The 12,006-nt window shown below is 41.9% G+C and overlaps 1 protein-coding gene across 5 annotated transcripts in view; it reads left to right on the forward strand.

Moving 5' to 3' along the window:
* Window positions 1–264: 264 nt before the first annotated feature.
* Window positions 265–12,006, forward strand: part of CERS5 (ceramide synthase 5) — a 35,003-nt gene continuing 23,261 nt past the window's right edge. For 2 of the 5 annotated variants that reach the window (XM_060306151.2, XM_060306153.2), the window contains exon 1: window positions 530–668. Coding sequence is in view for 2 of the 5 variants with exons in the window: in XM_030835096.3 (XP_030690956.2) it covers window positions 292–668 (377 nt within the window). In the remaining 3 variants the exon portion in view is untranslated. Of the gene's footprint in view, window positions 669–747; window positions 1,630–12,006 lie in introns of those variants that run through there. The other 3 variants (XM_030835096.3, XM_060306150.1, XM_060306152.2) reach the window with 3 other exon arrangements.

Genomic DNA, 12,006 nt, shown 5'->3' on the forward strand with positions numbered 1-12,006 from the left:
AGCAGGAACAGCTTAAGCTGGCTGGACTGAGAAGAATGTCCCCATAAGGGAGCTATGCCTGAAATAAGGGGTGTAGCCGTAGCTGGACGGGAGAGTGAGGGAGGAGGAAAATCTTCGCCGAAACCGGTAGCAAAAAGGGGCGGCACGAGCGTTGAGTGCTTGTGCGGGGCGGGACCAGGGCTGGGTGGAGGCGGGGCGGGAAAAGGAGGGGCGTGGCCGGGATCGGGAGGCGGAGTCCCGAGGAGAGGCGGCCGGGGAGGCTGCGGTGAGGGAAGTGGGCGGGGAGGCGGGATGGGCGGTGAAGAAGCTGGGCCCCTCAGAGAAGGCGGACTGAGACGTGACGGGGACAAGAAGGGGCCGGAAGGGGGCGGCCGCCGGTCCGGCCCCGCCCCGGGGCCGCCTCCCCGCGGGTTCTGTTGGCCGTGGCGGCAGCTGAAGCTGTGGCGGCGGTGGCCGCGGGGTGGGCGTAAGATGGCGACAGCGGTGGCGGGAGCCCTGGGCCTGCTGTGGGGCTGGCTGTGGAGCGAGCGCTTCTGGCTGCCCCAGAACGTGAGCTGGGCCGACCTCGAGGGGCCAGGCGACGGCTACGGCTACCCGCGGGCCCGGCACATCCTCTCGGTGTTCCCGCTGGCGGCGGGCGTGTTCTCCGTGAGGCTGCTCTTCGAGCGGTGAGAGCCCGCGGGCGAGCGGCGCGAAGGGCTGTGGGCGCGGGCTGGTGAAACCGGCCCGGGGGGAGAGGCGGAGGTCGAGGACCGGAAGACGAGCTGCAGGGAAAGCCCGGAAGCAGGAGGCTGGGAGAGCCCTGGGCCGCGCGCGGGATGCTCCGAGGGGCGAGTTTGGGGCTTGGACATTGAAAGAGTGAGAGTCGAAGGGGACACTGGACCCATTCAATTTGAGAGCCCGGGGTGGGTGTCTCATGGGCCTCTCCCCAACCTCCAAGGATTCTGCAGACCAAGAAACTGCGAGCTGCGACCGAGAACCCGAGGCGGGAAACAAGAAAGGGCTGCCAGAACCAGGACTAGTTGGGATCATGGAAACTGAAGGGTCGGCTCAAGAGCCAGACGTTCCAAGACGAAGAAATGGGTTCATGGGAAGATAAGATTTGTGAGGGCACTTTAGTTCCAGATAGTTGAGGGGCACAGGATTAGTTAGGCCCTAAGCCTTGGTTCGTCACACTGCATGGACGCGCGCGCGCGCGCGTGTGTGTGTTTCAATAAAATTCTGCCAGAGCCCGTAAGAGAGTAGAAATCTGGTAGGGATAGGGTGTGGTGGAGCCTGAGGCTTCCAGAGTATGGAAAGGTGTCAAATTAGTTGCAGAACAGGCCTTGGAGGCCTGAAATGGAAGGAGGAGTGGTCGTGTTGAAAGGATGGAGAGCCTTAGGGCGTATGAGACAACAGCTGTATTGAGACAACAGCTGTATTGAGCCAGCTTCTAAGTGACCATGTGTTCTTGACAAAAAGTGTTTTCACTTTTCATTGAGTGAGCGGCTCCTGTCTGCTGTCGAAGATAAAGATATCCATTGAGGACTTGCTGTGGTGATGTTACAATGTGGACTTATAGCTGTGAGTGATCTTGATCGAGTCTACTCACAGCCCGGGAAAGGTGACTTCTTTCTGCATAGGTCTCAGGTAACGAGGATGGCACTTTGACATCTTTTGTTCCTTTGGCCTATAGAGCAGGAATGCCCTTTCGAGGATGGGACTATATTGCAGATAGACTACTTTGTTACTGTCTGAAAATCTAATATTATCTGTTTTGGATTACTTCTTTGATTTGCCTACTATTTCTGACACAAAAATCTTTCAAAATATATATGTTTCCCACCATTCATCCATTATTTAACAGTGTTTATGTATTGTCGTCAAAGTGCTGTGCCAGAAGTTTAAGTATAGTCGTTGTATTAAGTATTCCTGGGGTGGAGGCACAAACCGCTTGTCCCTCTTAGGAGTAACCTAGGTCCAGGTACTCTCCACCTTCGCATCTGTATATGAGAGCAAAAAAAACATAGAGAAAGACAGTATAATGACTGAAAAGGAAAATACACAATTCAGGAGAGAAAAAAAAAGTTCATTGTCTTAGGAAAAGATTCTCTGCTTTTCATATAAATATATACTAATATGGAAATTTCCCCAAGTTAGTGGTAAGAGGAACTAGCTTGTTGCTTCTAAACACTCATTTTATATAAGCTTGCATATATCTTCATATTTCCCAGGAGTACTCCCAGGTGACTGTGAAGACGGACATATCCCCTGGCACAGCCACTGGAAAGGATCCTTTTTACCTGTGGGAATTCTATCTGAATGTTTCTGTGGTGCTCCAGTGTCAGGGGAGAAGGGATGGATGGGAATACTGATGTGAAAGCATTCTAGCATGGTATTCCTTGGCTAGTAAGGACATGTACCTTGTTCATGTCATGTTTGACCTTAGGAAAGTTTAAGCCTAGAAGCAGTCTTGCTACTTTGTTTCTCTTTAAGACCTACGACTTTAGTTAGCAATAGAAATTACAGCTGGATTACCAGTTCTTCTCTTACTGTGCTGGACTTCCATAAAGGTAATAGAAGTCACTTTTAGAGTATAGAAAAAGATATCAGAAATATTGGTTCATTTATTCTCTTTCCTACATTTTCTCCTTTCTCAAATCCTAACTACTTAGTTTCTAAAAAGTGATTCATATAATAATCATGAACTGTAAGAGCTAGAACTCCAACCTCCATTTATATAAATAGTAAACTAAGGCTTAGAAACATTTTGCAGCTTTTCAGAGGCTGCACACTCACCTGGGGGAGGAGGTAGAACCAAGATCCAGAGTGTTTTCCCCAGCCCCATTCTCTTTCCACTGTATGGTGTGGCCACTTTTCATATTCCTTAAAACCCCCTTTCAAGAGTTAAGATTTAACCTGCCGTTGCTACTATTCTAGGATTTGGAGAAGAAATCCATGTACATCTTATTCTTGGTTATTTAATATAATGTGTTTGACCTGAAATTTGCATTTTTTGTTTCAAATTGTTCTGCATATATTAATGTCTTACACTATACCCTTTGATAAATTATCTCTGTGTTGTTTTAAGAATATCCTAAAGAAAAAATATAGAGTTTACAGTTTATCCTTACTTTCTCTTTCTTATCAACCACACCAAGCATTTGTTTATTTTATTATTAATATTTTATATTTTTATTTATTTATGGCTGCGTTCGGTCTTCCTTGTTGCGTGCAGGCTTCCTCTAGTTGCGGCGAGCGGGGGCTACTCTTGGTTGGGGTGCACGGACTTCTCAATGCGGTGGCTTCTCGTTGCGGAGCACGGGCTCTAGGCTTGCGGGCTTCGGTAGTTGTGGCACGTGGGCTCAGTAATTGTGACTCGAGGGCTCTAGAGTGCAGGCTCAGTAGTTGCGGTGCACGGGCTTAGTTGCTCCGCGGCATGTGGGAGCTTCCTGGGCCGGGGCTCAAACCCGTGTCCCCTGCATTGGCAGGCGGATTCTTAACCACTGTGCCACGAGGGAAGTCCCCATTTTATTCTTTAAGTTCCCACATTCCCTGGAGAGCTGTAGCCTCATCTGATAGGGACGATTTGAAAAGCCACCTGACCATATATTAATGTATCTAGCTATTTCGCTAAAGAACTGCAGATAGGAGATTATTACCTACCCAAGAATAGAGGCTTTTCCTTTGTGGGCCTCTGCTAAGTGGTTGCATTCTGGTGGCCTGCACCTTGCAAAATACCTTCGATGTGGCATGTGGTCAGTAAATTCTGATTGAATGTTTGAGAAGGGTCCACCCTCATCTACTCAGATGCCCAGAGGAGTAACTGGAATCTAGATCTTCAACATGAAATAGATGTTTGGCTAGACTGAGAGAAACAAAACTATAATTCCTTTGTTTCTGTTAAATTTCACCACACAATATTTGCATGTTGTGCACCTTTCTGCAGTTTCTTTTTCCCCACCCCCCATGCACACACTCATGCTACCCTATACCCTATCAAAAGAGAGATAAGAAACTCTTCCACCTGTTCTTTAAAACTTCTTTTAATATTACATTGATGATTGAGACCTGAGAGAATGAATAGTCCAAGCTAGGTGTGCCGTGTCTTACTTAAATTGGATCTTAAAGATAAAATTGTTTGAAATTTAATATCTAGTCCCTGAGCACTTATTCCTTGGGATCAAGTATAAGCTTGAGACTTAATATTGATATCATCAGAGCTACATAGGCTCATTTATTTTGAATATGGTATTGCAATAGGAGCTTTATGTTGCCAGGAGAAAATTGTTTGGTGAATTATACAGGAGATAGATTAGAGCTCTCCTTACTGCTCATTCATTATTCCAGTCCCCTCTTCTCTCCTGTTACTGCGAAGGCAACCTCACTGGCATGTCTAAGGAACTTTCTCAATACCATTCTCTGGCACAGGGGACTAACAGACTCACTTACTGGCCTATCTTATAACTAGAAACAAGAGCAGTGACTCACTTTTTTGTGCACATTTCTTAACCACTCATTTCATCTTCCTCTTGTAAACCTTGCTAACTCTGCTGCTTGCTGCCTTTTTTTTTTTTTATTTCCTGTTCTTCCCCACTTCTGCCAAGTGGAGGAAGAAGAACCTTTTTCCTCTTCCTGACAGACCTGCTGCCTTCCTTCTAGGTCCATGTCATGTCACAACATTGTGACCCAGTATTAGTAGGTCCTCCAGACTGGAGAGAGGTGTTGGGAGGAATGGACATAGCTGCTGACTAGGTTGTAAGGGAGATTGCCCATTCCACTACATCCCTAAAGGTATTCTGTTGGGCCTTACTGAATTGTAAATCACAGAATTAAGTCAGGTTTGCAGATCCAGCAGAGTGAGATTGAAAAAGATGGTCACATGGCTCTGCCCTTATCTAAGAACCCACCTCTTAATAAGCTCCAGATGATCAGAAGCCTTATGTGTCCCTCCTCTCTCCTGGAAAAATTTCCCTAGCCCTTTCTGTGCAGTGGGTGTTGATGCTCTGCAGACAACCCTGAATACTGTTGTGACTGAGGTCAGGTTCCTGGCTTACCCCTGGAGACAATATATTTGTCACAGAAAAGAAACATGTCAGATATTTTTGCTTTAGCCCCTTCCTGATTCAGAAAACTAGGGTCTCCTAGCTGGGTAAAGAAGAAATTAATGGGGAGAAGAGGAGGCATCAAGTGAACTCTGTACCTTCCTTATAGAGTGGGGAGGGGGAGATGTACCTGTTTTGGCTTCCTCACCAGAGGTAGTTTTAGGCAGATAAAGCTGCTTTCTAAAGAATTCACTGAGTTTTGGGCTCTTTGTGGTTGAATCCACTCCTACTTTATCTTTGGGGAAGTTAATTGAGGTGTTGCTGCAAAAGGAGTTAACCATAGTCACTTCTAACTAAAAAAAAAATCTGAAACTCATTTTCCTAGATGCAAAGGCAGTTTTCCTAGATATGAAGAATTCTCTCTGAATTATCTAGTACTGTGGTTTCCAGTATAGGAGCCACTAGCTAGCACAGTAGCTACTAGCTTTTGGGGATTTCAACTGTGACTGGTCAGCACTGAGATGTGTTCTAAGTGTAAAATACACACCCGATTTTCAAGACTTAATGCAGGGGAAAAAAATGTAAACTATCTCAATTTTTAACATTGATTACATATTGACATGATAATATTTTGGATATATCGGGTTAAACAAAGTATATTATCAAAATTAATTTCACCTGTTTCTTCTTTACTTTTTTTAAAGTGCCTATCAGAAAATTTAAAATTACATATGTGGCTCACATTATTTCTATTGAGCAGTGCTGATGATAGTGATTCAAATAAGTATTAATAACCAAGAATAGAATTTTAATGTAGATTCACATTTTTTTTTTAACTATTTATTTATTTTTGCTGTGTTGTGTCTTCCTTTCTGTGCGAGGGCTTTCTCTAGTTGTGGCAAGCGGGGGCCACTCTTCATCGCGGTGCGTGGGCCTCTCACTATTGCGGCCTCTTTTGTTGTGGAGCACAGGCTCCAGATGCACAGGCTCAGTAGTTGTGGCTCATGGGCCTAGTTGCTCCGCGGCATGTGGGATCCTCCCAGACCAGGGCTCGAACCCGTGTCCCCTGCATTAGCAGGCAGACTCTCAACCACTGCGCCACCAGGGAAGCCCGTAGATTCACATTTGATTTAGTTTTTATTTGTGTTTTTTAAAAATATTTATTTATTTATTTATTTTTGGCTGCATCAGTCTTAGTTGCGGCCTGCGGGATCTTTCATTGCGGTGCACGGGCTTCTCTCTAGTTGTAGTGTGTGGGTTTTCTCTCTCTCTTTGTGGTGCGCAGGCTCCAGAGCACATGGGCTCTGCAGTTTGTGGCATGCCGGCTCTCTAGTTGAAGCACGCAGGCTCAGTAGTTGTGGCGCGCTGGCTTAGTTGCCCCGTAGCATGTGGGATCTTAGTTCCCCGACCAGGATCGAACCCGCGTTCCCTGCATTGGAAGGCGGATTCTTTACCACTGGACCACACAGTGAAGTCCCTGATCTTGTTTTTAAGCACCAGAAGGTGATTAGTTCTGAGTATATTGGACCAGGTTTTAAACAGTGGGGCTTTCTAAAAAATTATAGTAATAATGGGATTTTTAAAATGTAAATTATTTTCTGAATGATTTAAATGACTAGTTATAGTCTATTTTGAGTAACTGTCGATTAACAGTGCCCTCTAGCCAAGTATTGCTCTGGAGTTTTTTTCTTCTGCATATATTTCCTCAGTCGAGTAGTTAATGATGTGTAAACAAGTTTGTCAAGTAGTTCATTGTACATGAGGTGCTACACAGCCCTGATAAGGCAATGAGAATAATCAAACTATTGTATTCTTCTCAAAACTATGGAGTTTCTTAAAAAGGGTATATATCTTGTAGTCCTTAGTTCTGGGGTAGTGTCAGCATTTGTAAGAAGTCTCAATTATAGGCACAAAGGGTCTCAAACTAAATCAGATTGTTGTGGTTGTGTTTTAATACTTCTTGGGGAAATCTCCAGTTATAGACTGAAGTTAGTTAACTTGAATTTCTACTGATTCTCCGGAAATCATTGACCTCCTACATGTAGCTGGTAGGTTATCTGATGACCCAGGAGGACAGGTGGCCACATTTCCTTGAAACGCTTTACCTTTTAGTTGAGAATTAAGTTTTTACCCATTTGTTCATCTGTTCATTTTTCAACAATTATTTATTGGGAGCTTAGTATATGCCAGATATCAAACTGAGTGCCAAGGGTAAAAAAGTAAGTCATGGTGTCTACCTGCAGGAAGAGAGCAAGAAAACCAGTGGTTAAAATAGAGTGTAATGAATGCATGCACAAGGTTAAGTCATGGGAATTTGGAAGAGGTGGATTCGGTTCTTTTTAACAGTTATTAACTGAAATACAGGCTTAATGTCCCACTAACAAACACTTGTTTCTTGAATTATGAAGGATGGTAAAAACTTCTTAAGAAAGAGCTTTTTGTTAACCTTTTTCTCTAATCCACCTCTTATTCAACATGCATGCATTTATGTTCCTACTTTAAGCAAATGCATTAAGTAGTATAATTACTGTGTCTGTGAAGCATTTTAATATACTTATATACTCTAAGTAATTCTTATTATCTCACGACTTACTTCTCTCATAATAAGGTAAGGTGTAAGCAGAATGCTGATCCTTCTTTCTCATCACAGTACCAAGTAGGTTCATCAGATTGCACAGTTATTAGTCATCTTAATTCTTTAAGGCCCTCTTATAGGTCTAAGTGAAGATAACTTTGATGGAAATGGGAGAAGGAGTGAAGAATAGTCTGGTATAAATCCACAGTGTATGCCTTGTCATGGCTTAGGATAGCATAAAGGTTCTCTTCTTTTTAGTTTGTTTCTGCTTTGTTTTAAGAGTAAATTGGCCAATTAAAAAAAAATAGTCCTTAAAAAAACCTGCAAAGATTACTTGCACACCGACCATGCAAGAAATGTTGGATTTGGTGGTATAGGTGTCCTTGAGAAGTGTAGTACCTCGTACACAACAGGCACATATGTGTACAACAAATATGTATAACACATTTGCTTGTACATAGCAAATTCTGTCCTCTTAAGAATTTACTCAGAAAAAACACACTGATGTGCATGCATATGTATAGGGAATATACAAAATAATATATGGTTGGGAATCAACAGCACATAAGTGAATAAATAGTATAACTTAGTAATTCTTAAATCTTTTGTTCTCAGCATTTTTCTTTTTTTTACTCTTAAAAATTATTGAGGATCCCAAGGAGTTTTCGTAGATGTAGGTTACATATACCTCTCAATTTTTTCATATTTGAAATTGAAATCGAGACATTTAAGAAATATATTTATTATTTCATTAAAAATAACAAAAATAGGACTTCCTTGGTGGCGCAGTGGTTAAGAATCTGCCTGCCAATGCAGGAGACACGGGTTTGAACCCTGGTCCAGGAAGATCCCACATGCTGCGGAGCAACTAAGCCCGTGCGCCACAACTACTGAAGCCCACGTGCCTAGAGCCGGTGCTCCGCAACAAGAAAAACCACCGCAATGAGAAGCCCGCGCATCGCAAGGAAGAGTAGCCGCCACTCGCTGCAACTGGAGAAAGCCCGTGCGCAGCAACGAAGACCCAAGTAGCCGAAAATAAATTAAAAAAAAAAAAAAAGCCTATTACATGTTAACATAAATAACATATTTTTGAAAGATAATTTTCTAAACAAAAAAATATTTAGAGAAAAACATTGATTTTATATTTTTGCATATCTCTTTAATATCTTAGTAGAAGATAGCTGGATTCTCCTCGCAGGCTTCTACATTCAATCCCTTCTGATATGTTGTTTTGGTTGAAGTATATAAATAAAAGATGGCTTTACACAGATATGTTATTGGAAGGGGGAAGTATTTTATCTTTGCTACTACACCAAAACACAAGGAGTAGTTTCTTAAAGGTTGGTTAGAATCTGAAACCATATCAATGAGCTTTCCATTCATGTTAAAATCCACTGGTGTCTTACACTTTGAATGGACATCATGTATTGGTCACTTGAAAAATACTGGTTCACTAAGTTATACAGATATCCTAAATGTCAATACATTTCATTATACAGTATTAAAAAATCATAGTAATCTCACTGTAACAATCTCATCAGAAAAACCTTGAAGTATTGGGACGTTGTCAAGCTTAAAGGCAGATATATGGTCTCTAAACTTCTAATTTTCACTTGAAAGCTTGAATTTTATCAATGGCAAGATTGTTTTTTGAAGTGACAGGCTTATTTCATTCATTTTTAAGAAAATGTCTCTGAAATACCCAGTTCCTGAATAACCGTAGTTTGTCTGTCAGTCATTCTTTGGGGTAAAAATGGTGTTCTTTGTAAAAAGTGATTTTAGTTTAGCATACAACTCAATCAGTCAAACAAGTGCATTTCTTTGAGACCACCGTATCCTTTGGTATGCAATAAAAGTACTTTATGTGTACTGCCCATTTTATCACAGAATACTTTTTAGAAATGTACTCAAGGGTTGGCATTTAATAAAATTAATCATTTGTATTGCTTCATCAAGAACATTCTTTAGTGAAACTGGCTTTGTTGTTGTTGTTAAGTAAGAGGCTATAGCAAGAAAGAATACAATAACTACTACTGCAGTTTGGTGCCGCTGCCCTGATTTGTGCTCAGCTTCCATAAGTTTACCCACCATTGCTTTTTTTGCATCATCATTGTAAATATCAACACCATAACAAAGGCAAATGTCTTAATATCATTACGAAAATAGTTTTGACTTTATGAGCCCCCAGAGAGTATCTCAGGGATGCTCTGGGGTCTGTGGACCATACAGACCCTCTGCCGTTATTGAATGAGATCACCCAGGGCTGAGAGTGTAAAGTAAGGTAAGAATCTGCATAGAACCGTGAGGAAACACTGTGTTTTAGGAAAAGGCAGAGGAAAAAGAAACCCCAAAGAAGATAAGAGGTATGACAGCCATAGAGTATTTGATAATATCAGTAGTTAGCATTTAATAAGTACATACTTTATCCCAGGCACTGTTCTAAGTACTAAACATTGAATCTTCACAGTAACTTTATGAAGTAGGTAGATACTGTGGTTATCCTCATTTTACAGATGAGAAAACTGAAGCAAGGAGAAAGTTAAGTAACTTGTCCAAGGTAACCCAACTAGCAGTGCACACCAAGAAGTCTAGTTCTACTGCCAGAAAGATAGATGGAGAGAACTAGGAAGAGTGTGACAGAAAGGAAGCTAACAGGAAAGAGCATTTCAAGGAGGAGAACATGCTCAATAATGTCAAATGGCACTAAGTGGTCAGGTAAGATGCAGGCCTGAAAAGCATCCATTTGATTTCACAATAAGGAGATCATTGACGACTTTGGCAAAGAGCAGCTTCAGTGAAGTGTAGGGACAGAAGCCAGATGAGAGAGAGAGGAAGGTTGAGGAATGAGTGGGAGTTAGAAGAGAAGTCATGAGAAGAGAACTTTTTCAAGAACTTTAGTTATGAGGTGGGTGAGAGCCAGAGGGTGTGAGGGACAGGAAGCGCTGTTTTAAGGTGGGAAAACTTGAGCATGTTCAACGTCTGATGAGAAGAAACAAGTAGAGAATGAAGCCAAAGGTAATAGAAAAAAATAGGAATAAATAGAATGAAATTTCTAATCAGGAAGAGAATGGATATAAAGCACAGGGATATTAGTTTTAGATAAAGTGGTTCTGATGCAGGAAGTGAAGGCATTCCCTTCTCAGCGGAGATTCTTGAGAGTCTTAGCTATTTCCACTTCTTTCTTCCTCCTCTTTATATCTTTCGCTGCTATAACTCATTACTATCTTTGAGTCTCCATTTTATTGGAATTTCTTTGGTGAGGGTTACCACCAGTCTTCAAATTGCCAAATCCATTGGATACTGAAATCCCTGTCTTACCTAATCTCTACCTCATTTGATACAACTCCACCTCTGACATTCCTGTCCCCTAAATTCACCTTTTATGTTGGTGTTTCCCAGTATTCTGACCTTGGTTCTCTTTTTAGTTTAGATTCCTTTCTTATGTAGTCACATCTACCCTCACAATTTTAGCTACCACCTGTATTCTCATCCTCTCACTCTCTTTTTTCCTCTTTTTTCTTTCTCATATCTTTGTGTCTGTGCCTGTGTGTATGTATCTTAAGCCCTTTTTCCAAGCTTATTTGCCTACTAGACTGTTGCATTTCAATGTTACATGGGTACTTCAAATTCAGCATACACACAACTCATCTTTCACTCCCAAATTTGCTTTTCTTATCTTATTCTCTACTTGGTTGAGGCTCCATAATCAACTTAGTTTCCCAATCCGGAAACATAGAAGGCACCCTTGATTTTTCCTTTTCTTTTGCCTCCTACATCTATCCAGTCACCAAGTTCTATCAGTTTCACTTTCTCACCATCAATTGAATCTAACCTTGCCTTTCCATTTCTATAGCCTTAGTTCAGTGCTTTGGTACTTATAGCATGGATTTTTTTTACAATAGCCTAAAGCCTTTCAGTGACTCTCCATTAACTACAGGATAAAGTTCAAGCTTAGCATAACATGCTAGGTACCTGTGACCTGGCCCCTAACTACTTGTATAGTTTTTTCCCCTGTCATTATCACCACCTCCATTCCCGATTTGTACATTGCATACTTCTCTAAGCGCTTTCTTATCTCTTTGATTTAGTACATGCTGTTCCCTCAGCCTGAGTGTCCTTTTTTTTTTTAACTTTTAAAACTTTATTTATTTTTTAACGTCTTTATTGGAGTATAACAGCTTTACAGTGTTGTGTTAGTTTCTGCCGTATAACGAAGTGAATCAGCTATATACATACGTATATCCCTATATCCCCTCCCTCTTGCATCTCCCTCCCACCCTCCTTATCCCACCATTCTAGGTGGTCGCAAAGCACCGAGCTGATCTCCCTGTGCTATGCAGCTACTTCCCACTAGCTATCTATTTTACATTTGGTAGTGTATATATGTCAGTGCTACTCTCACTTCGT

This window comes from Globicephala melas, chromosome 10, assembly GCF_963455315.2.
Source record: "Globicephala melas chromosome 10, mGloMel1.2, whole genome shotgun sequence".
Classification (NCBI taxonomy): Eukaryota; Metazoa; Chordata; class Mammalia; order Artiodactyla; family Delphinidae; genus Globicephala; species Globicephala melas.